The 19033-nt window shown below is 42.6% G+C and overlaps 1 protein-coding gene across 25 annotated transcripts in view; it reads right to left on the minus strand.

Annotated features, from left to right (window-relative positions):
* The window catches only part of MAGI1 (membrane associated guanylate kinase, WW and PDZ domain containing 1), a 337188-nt gene that overhangs the window by 154452 nt on the left and 163703 nt on the right, over positions 1–19033 (minus strand). For all 25 annotated transcript variants that reach the window (XM_059856759.1, XM_059856758.1, XM_059856750.1 and 22 more), the window contains exon 2: positions 16129–16245. In XM_059856759.1, the coding sequence (XP_059712742.1) occupies positions 16129–16245 (117 nt within the window). The remainder of the gene's footprint in view (positions 1–16128; positions 16246–19033) is intronic.

Consider the following 19033-nt stretch of genomic DNA (forward strand, 5'->3'; position numbering starts at 1 on the left):
GACAGTGATCTCCAAGTGCCACTGGCACCCCCAAATAGTCACTCCCACAGCTGGCCAGTCACTAACAGCCTTTATTCATCTGCAGCCTTGGCCAGCCTTTGAGCAGACACATGAGCTTGTCCATATTGCACACTCTCAGTTTATTTTTCAACACCTTTTTTGGCAATTTGCACAGCAACAAATGATCAAAGGTGCACAACGATCCTGGTTCATGGTCAGCTTGGCCATTCATCCACAGAAAAGGGATGCACAGAAAGGCAGCTGCAATATGTGAAGCTGTTGCAGCCCCTGGTCATGCTTTACCTGAGCTGTGGGCAAAACAGGCTGACCACCCTTCATCACTATTAACCCATCGATACGTAAAAATTAGTAAGTAAAATAATTCAAGCCTTGCTTGCAAATTCCTCTGAAACTCCAAGCAAAAAAAAAGCAAACCCTTCCCAGTGTAACAGCAGGCACAGATCACCAGCTAAGTTAGCTCTAAAGGCAAATATTCCATTTTCACTGAGAGATGCAGTGGGCCATAACATGAATAAGGAACAAAGACCCCTTTCATTCTGCTGACAAATACAGTATAGCATGTCACAAATCACAAGGGGAGCAGACAACACAATGACAGCAATTAAATGGGTGTATTTTTATTAAGAAATACATACAATAATGACTGACTGTGTACACTCTCCCCCTCCCCAACCCTTCAAGAATCAGACTGGCAAACATGGCTGTAAGTGTTTAGGGATGTTACTTCTGTTAGACAGAAAACTCTCTGAAAGGAAGGGTCCATCCAGCCAGTGCAGCAGGAGGCACACAGAAGCAGACATAGATGTTTTGTTTGCCTTTATGCATGTTGTACACCTTGTTTATTGCCATTCGCACAGCTTCCCCAACTCATTCCCAGTCGATGTATTTCTGGAGAAGCTCAAAAAAATATTCCCCTTTTTAACTCTTTCACTGCTGAATTCCAACCGAGACACCATTCCTGCCTCCCCCTCCCTTGCCCTCCGCCCTGCTGACCCAGACTGCTCTCGGGAGATTCACGTCCCAGCCTCACACCTGCTGAGTTTGGGGGAATATCCGCAGAAAAAAGGACCCTTTGGCCCTGCTATGCCTTTAAGCTGTGACCAGCCTCCCCGAGCCAGGGCCAGCACAGGGCAGGGCTGCCCGCACCTCGCCGGGGCAGTGACCCCGGGCCGGTTCTCGCCTGCCGCTCTCCCCGGAGCCGCCGCCGCGGTTCCAGCCGGGATGAGCGCATCCCTCGCGGGGTTCTCCTTCCTGCCCCCTCCCCGCCCGAGCCGCGGGAGAACAATGCGGGGACAGACATTTAGCAACACCTGCTGTATCGCATTAACATGCACAGGGATGTATGGATGGTTTTTCCCATCCAGCACTAAGCCCGCATTGTTCGGGGCGATCCATCAGTGCATGGCTCCCCCCCCCCAGCGCCGGCCCCACAAGCCCCCTTCTGACATGTCCCCTTGTCTCTGCCAGCCCGGGCTGACGAGCACGTTTAGGAATGCACTTCATTAAATCGGAGCTGCCCCATTCCAACCTGCAATGCGGAGGCAGTACAAAGCCCGCGCCACGCTTCCTCCCGCATTTCTCTCAAAAGCCCCATTGTTCGGCAGGCATCTGCTCCTGATCTCAGCCTATTCGTGCCCATTGACCCCGCTTCTCGCAGCACACCCGCTCGCCAACGGGCCTCACGTAAAGCCTGCTTGATGAATTAAAAAGCGGCACTAGCCATCTGTCCATCTGTCCTCCCAGGCTGGGCTCGGGCTGCCAGCCCCGCAGCCTCCCTCGCATCCCGACCTGCGGCTCAGCAAACGCGCACCCAGCCCCGCACAATCGCTGCTTTTCATTCCTCGCGTTAGCATCTAGGAGAGAGGGGAGGGAAGAAAAAGGGACAGAGAATACAACGGAACATTCTCACTTGCCTGAGTCCTTCGAAATTCAAGCACAAATACAAGATTAATCCTTCCTTTGTGAGGTCTTGTCTTTAAGTCGTGGTATGTAATGATCCTCAGCACTGCAGCAGAGGGGAATAAAAAATGCAGGGATCATAAGCAGGGGGAGGACAGGGCTTACTTACATCAGGGTTTCTGCCACATGACAATAGGTTTGAGAGGGAAGAATAAGCTGGCAGCAGCAGCTGACAGTGCAAAAGGGAGAATGCAGAAGCCTGCCTTTTATATTATTGGTGACATTTCTAACACATGACAACAATTTCCATCTGTATTTAAGCTGCGAGTGTGAGGAAAAGAGCATTACATCACAACTCCTCTATTCCTAGGGGCTGTGGAATATGTAGGCCAGAGGGATTAAAAAGCACCTGTGTATACTGGAGATCTGAAATACCACAAGGCAGATTTTCCCCCCTCACTTCTTTCTCCCTCACCCTTTTTTTTTTCCTCTATCACCTGCACTGAGCTGCTGTTTGAAAATATGCCCAGGGAAGTGCAAAATGGTATTGTCCTAGTTAGCAAGGCTCAGGCATGGGGGAACGATGCAAATATGTGTTTCTAGCTCTGTCTCTCTCTCTCTGTAGGAGATACAGCACTCATTTTTGCAAGCAATTGGACAGAATACAGAGCATCTTCCTGTTTTCTGCCGTGCTCGTCCCAAGGGCTTCGAGTTTCTCTTCAAGTACCAACTTTCATCTTCCTTTTAAGTCTGCAGGGAATTTCAGTGACAGCAGCAACAATGATTCCCCCACCTCCCCTTTCTTTTGCAGCCAGCACATGCCCGTATCTTTTTAAAAGTAAACATCCAGAACAGGGCAAAGATATTTTGGAAGAAGCACTTGACTGCTTCAGAGCCAGCAGGTGTCCGTCTTGGACGCTTTCCACACATCTCACAGGACATGATAGCTTAGATGCAGCTTGGAAATCCTGAGGGACTCCAGCCCTGCAAGGAAACCTGCTCCCCTGCAGCTCCAGGGCTGCTTTGCTGGGGCTGCTGCAGCTGCAGGGAGACAGGCAGGGAATGGGAATCCCGAGGATGGCACTGCAGGGTGGGCACAGGGCACTGCAGGGCCACTCCTGCCACTGCTCCCATGGCACCAGTTCTGCCCACGGAAAAAGCAGAATTTTGAGCCACACCAGCCCAGGCAAAGCTGCTCTTGTCCAGCTGTGGGCACAGGACACAGCTCACAGGTTCACAGCACCTGTGTGGAAGGGCCAGGCAAGGGAAAACATCCTCCTCTCCTACCCACAAACCCAGCAGCAGACACAGACACTGCTCTTGCGGATGTACCCAGTCCTCAAAAGTGCTTGAGCTAGGTGGGAGCAAAACATCACTGGGAGCCAGCAACCCTTGCCCTGCCGTTATAGGAGACATGGCCACACACTAACAGGACATTGGACTGCTTATAAACAGTCTTAAATTTATCTGACATCAGTATTTTCATGAAAACACCAGCTGGGTCAAGATGCTGGCCCATCATATGTCTCTTGTTTAAAAAAAAAGACAAAAATTCTTTGCTCAAGATCACCTTCCTGATCTTTCAACACTGGCCTCTTGGAGCCATAGATGGTTTTTTGGGTATATGCCTGGCCAACTCAAAGCTGCTGTGGGAACTCCAAAGCCTTTGATAGTGTTGGGTTTAGAATATTGCACTCAGTAAATTTGGAAGACTGCAATATGAAAATAAATTACCCTGAATTCCTTGTCCACAAAATAAAAAAATCTGCATGAGCCACAATGAAACTCTCTCAACCAGATGAAACTTCAATGAGGCAGTACCTACATGGAACATTCCAGAAAAAAAAAAGCCTCTTTATTAAAAAAAGAAATGGAGCATTTTGCTTTAGATTTATTCAGAGATGCAGCTCTCCAGTCATTTATGGAAACTCTTTCATAAGATTTAGAAGAAGGGAAAACGGAAACAATGAAATGACTTATTTTTAATCTGGGGTTTAAAGGCTTTTTTTCTCAAAAAAAAAAAAAAAGTCCCACACACAAAGAAAGAAATTCAATGCAAACCTCTGTTTCTGTATCATGAAAGCCCATTCCAGTACCAGAGTAATCAATTTCTCAGAGCTTGTGTGGTCTGCAGCAAAAGCCAAAGAAGGTATTTAAGTTTATACAGCCTTCAGCATTTTGATGGCTTGCTTTTGAAATACGACATGTTTAAATTTTATATCTTTTTTTACAGTTAGCTATGTCTTAAGAAAATGGTTGGTCTTGATAGAAAAAATAGAAGGAAAGGAGAACAAATGAAATTCAACCTGGCTTTGAGCTGTTTGCCCATTCTAAAATCAGAGTAGCTCAAAGTTGCACCATGAAAAACTATTACAGTTGTAATTACAGCTCTCATCATTATATTATACCCAGTCTTAATTTAGCATCAAACACTTTGGCTCATATGAACAGAAAAGAATTACTAAATAAAAGTGGTGCTCCAACAGCAAGAGCTTATTACCAGATAAGCATCCACAGAAATTTACAGGAACAGCAAAGCAAATACTTTGTCAGATGTAAGAACTCTCTACCTTTCCTAGAGCTGAATGTCATAAGCAAATCATAAATCACTTCAGGATGGGGAAAGGAGTCTTTGTCCTTGCTGTAACCCCAGCTTCCCACCATGAAAGAAGGCCATCTTGAGACAAGATTTTACAGCTGGGATTTAGCTCACAGGGTGGAAAAAGTGTGAGATAGAGCACTCTTGTAGGTAGGAACAAACCTTTGCAACAGAGTTCTCATTCTTTCATCAGTACATTTTGGATCCAATTCACTTACCATGTGGGAACAGCAAATGGGGAACAAACTGTGAATTCAAATAACTGTAAACTCAGCAAGATGTGGAAATAAAACACAGATGGTGCACTTCAGATTAAGGGTCAGCGTTTCAGCCTCGCTTTCCACTTTTACATTGTGAGAGGTGATGTATAACAACCACCTTCTCCCTGAGACAGCACTCTGATCAAACCATGACTCACTTAGGAAAACAAGAGGCTCCTTGGAAGCCTCCTGCCAGTCAAGAGGAGCTAAGGTTACCTGGTTTAGCTGTGGGTTTGCTGCTGGAGGATTAATGTTTGGGAGTGGAAATTGTCTCCACCAGACAGACGTGGCTGACAAAGGTTCCCTCAGCATTTCCATCTCCCTACAGGCTGCAGCAGGGCAGCTCTGCCCAGCAGGGCTGTGCCCAGTGCCCACATGGTCCCTTCTTCACCACCCACTTTGCCAGCAAGAGTTTGCAGAGGTTGCTCTGATACCTCTTTGCAAAAGCCAACGTGAGAAACAACTGCTCACTTTGAAAATATAAAAAGGTTCATTAAACCTTAATAAAAATACAACAAAGGACTACATAAGGAAAAAGCTGCAGTGCTGGGAACTGCCTTGTGCATACCACATGGCTGGTTCATCTCCAAGAGGGATGCTTACTATTTTATACCCCTGGGGGTGGCATCAGCCAGCCCTGACCCCTCCCAAAGTCTGTCAGTCAGCTCTTCTTTGCCATTTATCAGTGGAAACTGCTTTCTTGTAACTGGACTGGAGATCAGGTGTTGCCATCCCTCACTCCCTGAGCACCAAGATTTTCCATTCCCAACTGCCCCATGCAAGGGGCACCTGTGCAGCTTCTTTGTACCTGTCCTAGACAGCCCAGGCTGTCTGATGGCAACAATACAGGGGGAAAAGGGGAGAACAGACTAAACTACAATAACATAACTGTACATCACTAAAGCTTTTCTTAATATTCACACAACAGTCACCCCTTAATTGCGAGAGCCAATCACCTCATTATCCATCTATAACACCAAGAGCACACAACCCACTGCTGCCAACATTCCCCAGCACCAGCCCTTAGAAAGTGCTCAGTCCTAAAACACCTCTGCAGGCCTGCATCCTGCTTGCCTGAACACTGGGTTAATTTTATTCTCTCAGACCCATTTGGTCCAAAAATCTGAGGAATGGAATTTAGGATGACTTTACTCTGCCTATGAAGTGTTAGTTGCATGCCCAGGGCCTTCTAGAAAAGGTTTGTCTGCCTGTAAGCACAAGTTCAAAGGAGAAATAAAGGAGTAAGTACAGATTAAATGACAGAAGAGCTGTAAATCTATAGGAGCTTGAAATGCCAGATAGAGAGGAGCAGGAGTGATTGTAAGGTGATTATTACCTTCAAAATATGCCGGAGGTTGTTTATCAGATCAGAGTTAATGAGGGAGAAATCTAATAGAACTATAATATTAAATTTACCACTTTAATGGTATCATCAATGCTCTATAATGTGGGCAATTTACTGGATGTCTGTCAGTGTGATTCTCCAGTGTGGTTAGTTACACAGGAGCAGCACGACTGCATCTCATCAGCTTTTCCCTTCCAGAAACCACTGGGAATTTTGCAGAGGATTGCTAAGTGAGATAACAATCTAGATCTTTAAAATGATGGAAATGCAAAACTGGGAAAGGTATTTATGAACATGATGGGATGTTCACATTCCTGGAAGAACTGGGTCCAGCTCTGCCCCGCTGTTGAGTCCAGCCTTCCTACTTCTGCACATACAGTGTCCTGCTGGGTTTTCCATGACTCTCTTTCACATCTAGCAACACTTGCTGCTCTCCTGAAAACCTTCTATATCTGGATTTAGGAAAATTGCTAATAACCTCATTATTCAAGCACATTTTCAGCTCTCCTGTGTGATCCCCCTCCGAACAAAAGAAAACACAAAAAAAAACTCACACCCTAGAAAAACACGAACAAAGATGGGCTCATAAACCAACACTTACATGAAAAAAGTCAAAATACCCAGTGTCAAGGTTTTGATTACTAATTCAAAAGCCCTGTGAACAGTAGGAGATGGTAATGCTGTGTTTATTAATAGCTATTTCCTCATGTATTCAAGGAAGAGTTCACTAAAAGCAGCAGCAGCTTCTTAATGTGGAGCTCCTCCTTCCCTAAGCATTTGCTCCAGCCCCTCTGTTCTGAGCTTTGCCTGTGCAAATCCCTAATACAGCAAAGATCACCTGCACATTTTTAGCATATGACAAATGTCCCATAAGTAACTTTAAATTTTGGTACTTGAGTCGCCATGATGGTCTAAGGTAAAAAACAAAGTATAATCAGTGTCTCTAATAAGCCTTTTTATACCTTTCACCCACATTAACTCCTGATTACTGTTTTCTCCCCTGGTAAATGGAGTGTTAAACCTAAAGTTCAATGAAAAAGTGCAGGTAGAGAATGAATGATGAAGAATATGAAATACAATTCAAGAGCAGATGATACTTCCAAAGGTCTTTGATGAGGTTTTCCTCCTTATTCAGCTGAAAAAGACCATGCAAGAAGAACTGCCAGACCACTACTCACCTGATTACTCTGTGATACACACCTCATTTTGAAGATACATTAGCCTTTTAAAGAGCCATTTATTAAGCATTTCCTTTTAAATAAAAATTTTCACAGTTCTCAGTGAAACAGATGTATTCCCTCTTAAATCACTAATTAAGAGCAGTCTGGGACATTAACAAAGCCCTTTAAAAGGAATTCAGAGAACTAGTGTCCCCCTTAAATAAATCTGTTCTGGCAATGATCCAGGAATCTTGACTTCATAACTCAAAGCTCTAATTATTCAAGAGAACATCATAAAAAAAGGATACATCCAGACTGTTAAGACTAATAAGAAAGATTTATTTTTCCTTCAATAGGGGCAGAAATGCAAATATTTGTTCTGTTTTTTTCTACCCTCTTATTCACTTGGGGTGGGGGGAAGGAAATCAGTGAATTTACAGAGTTATTCCCAGTAAAGGTGCTGGATATGACTCTCCCCAAAGAAAACCAGCTAGCAGAATCTAAACAGCTTTATAAATTATTCCATGGCTAATCGCCTCTCTGCTGAAATAAAGACAAAAAGGATTTCGAGGACAAATACAGCATGCTTGATGTGAGGAAGCATGTACTGTTAAAAAAAGGAGAGCTGTTTGAAGATGAAATGTGACAACTCTGCATGCCCATCAAACCATCAGGAGCTGGCATCTGCCACTGCCCCCCTGGGCTCAGGGACTGTCACAGTAGCAGGACTGGGAATCACACAGGAAACTCCTGTACAATCCCACTGGGTTAGCTGGTATCACACTGGGCCAGAAGAATTTCAAATAAATGTGATTTTACAGGTGTTCCTTTTTAAACACTGACATCTTTGATGGAAAGCACAGGACTTTTGTAATGGTGAAACCACCAGCACAGGCAAGCACAAACATACCTGCATGGTGATGGGTGCTTTCTGCAGGGACTTAATCATGAAATACCAAATGTGAAGCCCAAATGCAAATGTGAGTGGAAAAGAAGGTTAAAAAACAGCTCTGCATTTAATTTTACCTCATTTTAAAGCAATCCTTTTGCTTGGAACACTCATTCTCTTGCTTTGTAACATAATCAATACACTGAAACCCTTGAACAGATGCATGCTGATAGCTGAAAAGAAATCAAACTGCCTAGAAATCTAAAGCTGTGGCACTGCAGCCATCACCAAAGATCTAATCAGGACCCTGGGACATCATATGATAAACTATGGCAGGACAGAGGCAGTTTGGAAGTAAATAATGTGGGGAAATTCATCTCCACCCCTTCAACCTGCAGACAGCGGTACCTGCTCTCAGGTCTGACTCACTCTGCTGTCCCAGAGACTCTCACCTTGGAAGCCTTTCTGTTTTAAAACAAATGCACAGGAATTGTTTGCACTGCACCTAAATATCCACTGGCAGCTGCTTTGCCAGAGCACAAAGCAACTGCAATGAAAAACCTGCAAAATGAAGTACACCGGGGGGCAACAAAGAAAACAAAGAAAAGTGGCCCTGTAATCTCTTCCCACACTCCTTACCCAAACCTCCTTGGGCCAGTGCCATGGGAGAGCAGCTAAGGCTGAGCTCCTCTGCTTTGTGCTGCTCTCTGGTGCCTCATGCAATTCCAGCTGGGTGTACAGTGAAACACAAAAAAGCTATTCCTCACAAATGGGGAAGCAGATGGAGCAATATTTGCCATCATAAGTGCTTTTATTTCCAAAATTAAAAAACAAAACAAACAAACCCACCCCCAAACAATGGTTTCACTGGCACAAAATGTGCTATTGATCTGAAAGGACAGACCAGATGGGAGAAAGGTCCTGAAGTCTTCTAGATTAAACAAAAATGATTGTCTATAGAAAGGACCTAAACTACAGAAATATTGGCCCTGTTGCTCAGAATAGGGTATTTTTCTCTCTTTTAAAGTGAAAGCACATCTGGCTCACTAATTAGTGAATGAATTATATCCTTGAGAACTGCAGGGGACACTGCAGCAATTTGGCACTCCCTGGAACACAGGTATAAGGATTTTCTAAAGCCAATGATTGTACTCAGGATACAGTCCCAGCTGAAAACAGGAAAAATCAAATGGCTATACACTAGCTGGCACGGAAATATACCTCATATTATACAGAGTTAGATTAACTCACAAGCAAACATTGTGAAGGAAAATTATTTTTACATACTGCTGGTATCCATATGCTGCAACCCAGTGATAATGGCACTATTTTAAAAGTAATTAAAACTTTTTTCCTAACATAAATCTTGTAAAACAATTAATTATTTTGATGTGTTATAAAAAAGTCTGCTGCTCCTCACCTTATCAGTGTGGGCCTTCAAATGAATATTTCATGGACCCTGCAACTATTTCTCATTACAAAAACAGAATTACACCTCTAGGAAGGGAACTGCAACAAAAGGTACTTGGATAATAAATACAGCTGCAGGTCTGGAAAGCTTTTGAGAATTCAAAAACATTTCTGTACATAAACTGATGATTTATTGCCTGGGAAGAAAACGAATGTGCACTGTCTGTGATTCTGTTTATCCTTAATAAAAATTAGTAACTAAAAATAATTTCAAAAATGTAACTCAAATAGCCACACATGTAAAAACACATTCATTTGTAACATAAAGGTCTTTATACTTCACTTCAGCAATTTTTCCCAGTATACTGATACACTTTTCTGCTCTCTATTCTAATGAAAAGAACCTTCTGTAAGCTGGTTTGCATATCCCTTTTATCAATTTATTCTGAAGTTCAGAAATACTTACAGGAGAACCCAGAGCTATAGGACTTTAAAAACCATCCTGGGAAATCACCTGAGCCTGCACATTTGACAGGAGTTTCATCACACCCCAGCCCATTTAGTCCCTCCAGTCCTCCATTACCTGCAGATGATGGTAGTTATGCACAGAACTGCCTATAAACTGCCTTTGGAAGTTCAATTATCCATGAAAATATTGAATTCAGACAACAAGCTTCAATGTGCAGTCTACAATCACTTACTAAAGTTTGTCCTATCAAAACTGTGAAGTTCTGTTGTTCAGTATTATTGGTTTTGCTCTGAAAGGAGACTTCTCCTTTGCACCAGGAGGTCACTTGGAGTAGAGAAACTTACTCTCAGACTTCCCACTGAAATGTGAGAGCTCAGGCCAGCCAGGTGCCTGAGTGTTGTTGGCTTTTTCTGAGCCTCCTCACAGGTCACTCAACACTTACAACTATTGATTTTTATCCATTTCTTCCCATTTTGCTTCATGTTCCTCTATAAAACCAAGCACAACAGCTGCAGCTACTGTGCTGTAATTGAGGACAGGAACAGATCAAACCCTGGGAAGGTGAGAGAACAGGCAGCAGGAATGAAAGTGGTAAATCTCTAACATTCAGATCTCCAGTCAATTAATCCCAGGACATGTACTTGTTTTGGGGAAGTCAATCAACTGTTGAATGATGACCTCCTGACATTTTAAAAACCAATTTTGTGAAGAAAAGGGGAAAAATAAAAAGAATGCCATGTAGAGTCTAGTCTGACTTTAGGTTACCCAATGTTGCCTTTTCATCTACCATCAAAAACACTTTGCACCTTCCAGAGCTTTGCTTCTGAAGACTGCAGCCTGGCAAGGAAGGGAATTGCACAGGACTGAACTAGGATTAGCTGGTGTTTCAGTCATGTCTGCACCAGGTATATTGCTTTGGCAAGTAAAGGTACAGACACCAGACCCACCACAGCTGCCCCTGCATGTCACACAGGACTGAAACAAGTGGAGAATCAAGTAAACGGAAAAAAAAAAAAAAAAAACCAAAATCAAACAACACGCTGAGATAAGCTTTTATGGAAGTATCATCTTTCTGATTCCTCTTGATGCACTTTGAAAAGAAAGCATAATTTCAAAATGAGGAAGACAATCCTGTGTGTCCTGCCTTCTGTGAACAGTGGTTTGGGCAGGCTGCTGCATTAGTACTTTAAGTAAGTTGCTATCACATATGTTTCTCAATATTGCACAGGTATCCCCAGAAGGGCTGATTGGAAACACCTCTTCAATGGATATACTCTTACATGAACTTCCAGCTAATCACAAATTCCACTGGGTGAATCTTCACATACAACAATCCTGTTTGGGAAAGTCCTGCTCCCAGAAACACTCTGAAACCTAAAGCTGGAATGTCACCACACTGCATCACTGACCCTCAGCTTCCCCCAAATCACACCAACTCCTGTGAGCACAGACGGACTCAAATGTGGCACAGGGTGCCCCAGCAAGGTGCCTCACACAGCTGATAAACCTTCCCTCTTGATCCCAAGTGTTTGGGCTGGAAAACTGAGCTGGAGTAAGTGAAATCCACTCTAGAAGTAAGGTGTGGACCAGGTCTTTGCATCAGTCAAAGCACTTCTGGTAGAGGCATGGCCAAGGGGTAACTGGAATTGTTGCCATCTCACAATGTAGCCCAAGCTCAATGGAGCCATTAATACCCCAAAACAGAGCATTATTTCTGGTCATCTTCACTAGCAATCAAAACAGAGGAAAAATGTGGTACTTCAAAACAAAAGAAGGAAAAGGGATAGCTAGAGACTGGACTAACATAATACTAATCTGGATGATGTATTGATGGATTTTTGTCAAGTTTTGACAATAGAAACTACATGCTAGGAATGAAAACAGCAATTCATCTGAACATCTATGAGAATAACTTTGCTCAAGTTTTAAAATCTTGATTTTTCTTAAGCAAAAGACAAAAATATTCCAAAGTAAATGCTTGGGTGAAGTTTACAATGAAATGAAAGCCTCAGGAAGAAAGTCAAGTAACACCCCAGTGGTGTTCATGTGAGGTAAAAGCTGAGCTACACTAACTCTTCCAAAGATTTGCCCACTGTGGCACGGCTTTATAACCACTTTTACACCATTCAAATATATGAATAGGTGCCCTGCCTCTCTTCCTTGCTCTGTCTTGGTCCTAGCTGATGCTGCTGCTCAAGTTGTAAACTCAGAGGAGAATGCCTTGGGTCTGTAAATAAACCCGTGGGTTTGGTGTGATAGGAACAGCAGAGCACTCGAGACTCACAACAACCAAACTTGGAGGCCACCTGGAATCTTGTCACAGCTGTTGTTTACTACAGAACATTGCAGGAAAAAATCAGCTCAGTGGGGAGCTGGGAGCTGAGGGGATGAGGACTCAAGGGAAGTGTGCTGGAGGGGCAGATGGCACTGAGGAGCAGGGGAAGAATTCAGTTTGCAGAAACGTCTTTGTGGTTTGCCAACTTATTTCAACAATACTTCACCTTTGGGTCCATTTCAAGGTCTGATTTGTCTATGATGGTTCATACATTTAGGGATCAAACCCTCTGATCTCTCAGAAAACCATCCTGTGTCACCCATACAGGCTCATATGGCCCCTGGGAGCTGGCAGCATCCACTCATTCTCAAGGATTCACCAGAAAATAAATCAAAACTCTTAACCAACTCTCCTAAAGAAAAAAAAATCTAAATTATGCTTAAGCAGTGTGTCATTAACAAAATAATGACGTTGAGCCCAACATCCTGCATCTTTCCTCCCTTCTGCTTGACCTCTGTCTTCTACAAAAGCTGTCACGACTTCACTCAGTTCAGAGCCAAGCACAGGATGGGCACAGGGCTGGGAGGGAAACAGAAACACTCTGGGCTTTCTCACCACCTGCACCAAACCAATCAGGGCTGAATCACAGGCTATTCTCACCAGAATTTCTGGCCAAGAATGGGTTAACAGCAGCTTTTTGCATTTTGAATTTGCCAATTATCACTTCATTTAGCCCTTATATTAGCGCAATAAAAAGCAGCTGTCAGGCCAAGCATGCTCAGTCCAAGTGACCTTGTGTTCTTGTTTGTGTTTACCACATAAGCATCAGGGAATTCCATTTTCAAAATACAAGGCTTCATAATCCATTAGCACTAGAGATTGGTCCAGGGCTCTGGATTTACTGGTCACGTGTACCAAGGAATAAAAATATGAGCATACAGCCAGATTAATCTCCAGACCTGTAAAGCATCCCAACCAGCATGCAGCAGTCTCATTCCAAGCCACACACAAATATTAGCATCATAAGCTACCACTAATGCCATCCCCACAGCAAATGAAGCAAAAATTAAATGCTATCTGCCCAACAATTTAGAAAGTGTGGAGATACACAATAACTAACACCACTTCTCGGGTTTTCCACTTGTTTCATAAGTGAAATGATGCTCTTATTAATACAATGACGACCCACATCTCCCCCAGCTATTTTGAAAAGGCAGGAATCACTTTCCCTGTTCTTAATTTTAAATCAAAAGCAAGACCAAGCAGCTTAGCTCACCATCAAGTTCAATAAATCAGATAAAAGAATCAATGGAAAGCATTTCAAAATGTAACCTTGGTAACGTGCAAAATGTTTCCCCAGAACTCACACTCATTTGCTTTATTTGCTGTTTTAGGAAATTAAATATCACACATAGGCAGAAGGGCATTAGTATCACAACACTGCATCTCCCAAGCCTAACACTGCACGTGCTCTCCTGGAAGGCACTTTTTGCAGTATGCCCTGAAAATCTGCAGCCTGCCAAGTTAGGTGTTTGAAAAATAATCATATTTCACATTGACAGAATGGCAAATGGAAGTGTTCAATAGTAAACAGTAATCCATATTTATTCTTTATGTCCTTTTATGTTGTTTAAGCATAATTTGTTTTGTGCTTTTCACTGATAAAATGAGCATAAACTCCATGGTGTTATAACAGCATCTGCCATTTGAAGAATCAACATTTGTCAGTGTTACCACTCAATTTTAACTGGTCTTACACAGCCCTCCTGCACGCAACACTTAGACTGAAAATGACTACTACTGTGTGTACCACTCTGTGATATTTGTTGGCAAATACTGATTTTTGAATTGCAACATAATTATTCAATATTTATATAAGTCTACCAGGATAAACAATCTCTGATTCACAACGAGACAGAAAACTTCAAATTATTTTGTTGCTTATCTCAGTATCCTATAACTGAGATGTTTGCTTATTCCAGCCTGATCTAAAGGGCATATCATTATTTCCACAGCTCAGCCAAATTAAGCAAAAAAAAGCTCTCCCTTAGAAGAGTGTCCCCTGCCACCTGGAGAATGTCAAACTGAGGTGCAACAAAGTAGGACCACTCTCCACTCTGTATGTCTTCCCAAAATGCCAAGGACAATCTCATTTTGAGTAATTATTCTGGCCAGAATAATTACTGGGAATTATTGATCCAGACTTCTTAATTTTTCTTTTGGCTTTTTTTTCTTTGTTATTTTTTTTCCAATTTGTTTTTTATTTTGTTTTGGTTTGGTTTGTTTGTTTGGGGTTTTTGGTCTGGGTTTTTTTTGTTGGTATTTTGTTTGGTTGGTTTTGTTTTGTTTTTTGTTTTAGATTTTGTTGCTGTGCATTAGGTGGTGGTTTTTTTGCTTTGGTTTTTTTGAGTGAAAATGAGCATTTCTTTCTCAGCCTTGCTAACTCTTGTTCCTTATCTCCTACATGAAACAAGGATGACCTTCCAACAGTGGCAGATGCCTTCAACAATGGCACCTAGCCATATAAAATGCTGTTCAATTCTACAAGTTAAACAAGCATCACAAATAAAGTTCTGCTCAGGAAATAAAAATAGAAGCCACTTTTATATTCATAGGCTTTAAACCAATAAGCAACATTCACCATTCTGATATTAATATAGACTCTTTCTAAGCCAAGCAATCACTTCATGGCAGTTTTTTTTAGGGCTTTTCTCCAAAGCAGGCATCACAAGGCTTGCACCACACCATCAACTGCTCCAAAAAGGTAATCAAAAAAGCCTCATTCAGAGATGAATCATTTTCCTTTTCAACCCTATCTGCTGTCACACATGGAAGCCTGCCCAAACTGCAAACAGCCTCCCCCACAGGAAGGCTGCCCCAAAAACGAAGATGGAATTCTATCTCCGGCCGGGGGCTGTGTACAAATCACCAACAGGATGGGACTGCTGGGAACGTGCCTTGAGCTGGTTTATTTTCCAGCATCAGTCTCATTCCATGGTTATGCCAATGGGAAGATGCCATCAGCTCACACCCCAGGCAGCAGATCAAGAACTTAATGTTACAATTCATTTGAGAAGTTTTTTGACCAGTCACACAAAGCAGAAGCACATTGACAGTGGTTCCACCCAACCACTATAAGCACACTTACCTTTGGTTAAAACAATGTTTGCTAATTTCAAATATAACACCTGCTTGTAAGCCTTAAAACACAATGCACAGAGCTCCATTATTAAGCCTAGAACTTCCCAATATCTCACCAGATAAACTTTTCTGCAGCTTAGGGAGTTATTCTAGACAAGCATTGATACACAGACAATTGTTCTATTTGTCCTCACTTTTCTACTTCTTACAGAATTTTCCTGCTGACCAATCTCATGACTACTGCTCAGCACTAATCACAATTCTGCTGTGTCTGAGACCTGCCTTTTGCAGCTTTCCCAAAACCCTCTGATTTTAAAGATTCCCACAATCTTCTGCCCCAGGGAGTCCAGCAGGGCAGGGTTTGTCACTTATTGTCTCTACAGGACACAAAATAACACGATGAGCACACGCAGCTCTCCCAAGGTAAAAACAGCACTTTTAATTTCTGACTCCAACATTTATAGATTTCCAAAAGTGACAGTGGATTGGAGGGTGACAGTGCCACCTCTCCAATGACACTGGACAAACCAACAGTCCATCAAATTTCTCCTTCTCCATGAAAGAATGCAAAACACTAAATTATTTATATAAAATATGTGAGAAAGTTCCTTACAAGAATATAAACATCAGAAGGCTGAAAAAACCAGGACAACAACTTACAAGGCACAGCGTGGCGATAAAGGTTGTCTCGGATGGTCTGCTGCAGGTCGTGGTCTGGTGACCCCTTCTGAAACCTCTGGTTGAGATAATGCCTCAGATCCTTGTTCAGTCTGCTTCCTGCAAGGAAAAAAAAAATCCATTATTTATTTATTTCTAAATGCAACAGCCATTTATTCATTTCTAAATGCACACAATTACCATTTCCAATTGCGGCAAATGGTAGATTTCCATTCAGAGCCCCCTAAATTATGGCATGCTGACTTTATGAGCAGAGGCTCATCTTCCTCTACAAATGGCTAATTACCAAAAATAACTTGCTGTGAACAAGAGGTCTCTCTTGTCTCATAATGCAACATTCTTCCTGTGGTGTTAAACAGATCATCATTCCTGTTTATCACTTATTTGTCTGAGCAAATGGAGACAGACAGATGACAGGAAAAAGAAGAAAAATAATAAAGGTATTGCTTTTGCAAGTCTCTGGAGGGTGAGTGGGGTGGAGAGACAGAAGGCAAAAACTGCTCCTATTGGAGCTACTAATAAAGCTGAACATGGCAAAAAAATCAAACAAGTGCTATACTTTCCACTGGTATCCATCCCAACACACAGCAGGAGTTACAAAAGCATTGATTTAACAAGTTAACAGCACCCAAAGTCCTTAAAAACAAAAAACAGTATCCAATGTTTTTCACCTAAATCTGTTTATTTGCCTGTTCAGGTTTGAACCCCTTCAGAAGTGTGAAAGAAGATAAATGAGTTGAAAACAAAACAAAAGTAAAAAAGAACATCAAAGAAAAAAAAAAGGAAAGAATAATAAATGTAGCTGTTAATGAACATTGCCATTTGCTGAATACCAAACCCTTTTTTGTAGCAGAACATATGAACTACAGAACTTAATGAAGTCTTTTCCCAAAAATATTTCCAAGTTTGGAATAACACTGACATTAATTTGACTGAAGAGCAAAAACAGGGATTGAAGCTCTTCTATTGTAAAATGAAAAGGAAAAAGCACTGGAAAAGCTTCTGAGAAATGGAAGCAGGGTGATCAGAGCCTGGAGCAGCTGCCACACAAGGACCAAGAGAGGGATGCTGCAGCTTGTGGTGGACATCAGTCTCCACATGCCCTGAGGTCACCTGGGGACTGGGCACTGCTTGCTTCTCCCAAAACCAGGACTGGGCACTGCTTGCTTCTCCCAAAACCAGGACTGGGCACTGCTTGCTTCTCCCAAAACCAAGGAAAGCTAAACAGGAGCCTGGTTCAGAATCACCAGGGCTGTGCACTCTCCCTGGAGAGCACTGGGGGGCAAGAAGCTGATTCAGGAGGTTCAAGGGGAGATGGAAAAGCACTTGTAGGACAGACCAGTTGGGGGCTGCAGAATCAGAATGGTTTGGGTTGGAAGGGACTTTAAAGATCACCTTGTTACCCACCACTGCCATGGGCAGGGACACCTTCCTTGGGCCAGGTTGCTCAATGCCCCATCCAACCTGGCCTTGAAAAGAAGAGGGAAAAGGAAATCCCTTGGGCTTAACATTAATTGCTGGTGGTTGGGAGACCCAGGAAAGAAGTGGGGGAATATGGAGCATCTTGCTCTTTCCTTCCCTTTGCCAGGCATCTTATTTATGGCCCCAGCTGGAGCCAAAATGCTGAACTACATGGACCTTGGGCCGAACACTGCAGCTGTTTTCAGTCTTTTATCATTTGCATTATGATTTGTTTGATTGTGAATATGTAATGCAGAGATCATCTCAACACGTCTGGACACTGAATGCAGCCTCACAGTTGCAGATTCCTGGCTGGAGCCTCTAGGAATCACTGCAGAGCAAACCAAAAATGATAATACTGCAAGGGAGTGCAGCTGGACACTGGGTCTGGGAGGCAGAAGCAGCACCAGGCAAATGGAGAAATAAGAAAGAGTGCAGACTGTTACCTGACTGTGGGCAGGATAAAACCACTGCAGCCCTGCAGCATTTTACCAGAAATGTTGGTTTAAAAACAAAGCTAAACATAAAAAAACCCCACAGTCTGAAGTACTATGTCAAATTTTTAAAATAATTTTGTGACTTGTATTTACATCCTCCTGACAGCTTTTTCTGTTAATTAAATCTCTTATTGAAGAAAAGATGGCTCAGGCAGCAGGCCCAGCTATTAACAAATGGAAATTTTTAAAGACCAAGATGCTCATTGCAGAAATGAAACAACAAAACTGAAATTATGGGAGATATAATTGGCTCAAAACACTTTCTGAGCAACCCCAGCAACACCCCTCACTCCCAGAGTGAATTATCAACCCATTTGCTAACAAATGGTCTCCAGTTACTGCACCATAAAATGTGTTTCCCACATAGGAGGCACTTGGAGGGTTTGGTAGACTTGTGGGCTACAGTTTTTCAGTATCAGAGCTGACTTCCCAAACTCCAGATGTTTGATTTCATACCACGTTGTTTGACTCCAGAGGGAGACTGGGCACAAAAAGAGCCTCTGCTGAAATAATAAAGTAGTTCTTTATCTTTTAACTAAACAGTCCATATATTTCTTTGCACAAGAGAAAGGCAAGGTAGATTTTCATAGCAAAAAAGGACACAATGTTTGGGCATAATGCAAGGGCTTTTTCCAGGGAAGAAATTAATGCACAGAACTGCATGTATCACATAAGTAAACTTTCTTCCAAATTACTGTGTGATCCCAGATTCAATGATTTATGTAACAATAATGTCTTGAGGTGAAAAAGCTCTGCTGAGCTAGGCCTTGTTTGACCACAGAATATATGCAATTTAAGGATGATATCCTGCTTTTTAGCTTCCCTCTGCGCCCATTCCATCTAGCATCTCATTCTATTATGGCCCTGCTGGAAAGTTTGGTTATTTGGTTTATGTAGGAGCTGGGATTTCCCAGCTGAGTCACTGAAGC

This window comes from Haemorhous mexicanus, chromosome 11, assembly GCF_027477595.1.
Source record: "Haemorhous mexicanus isolate bHaeMex1 chromosome 11, bHaeMex1.pri, whole genome shotgun sequence".
NCBI lineage: Eukaryota > Metazoa > Chordata > Aves > Passeriformes > Fringillidae > Haemorhous > Haemorhous mexicanus.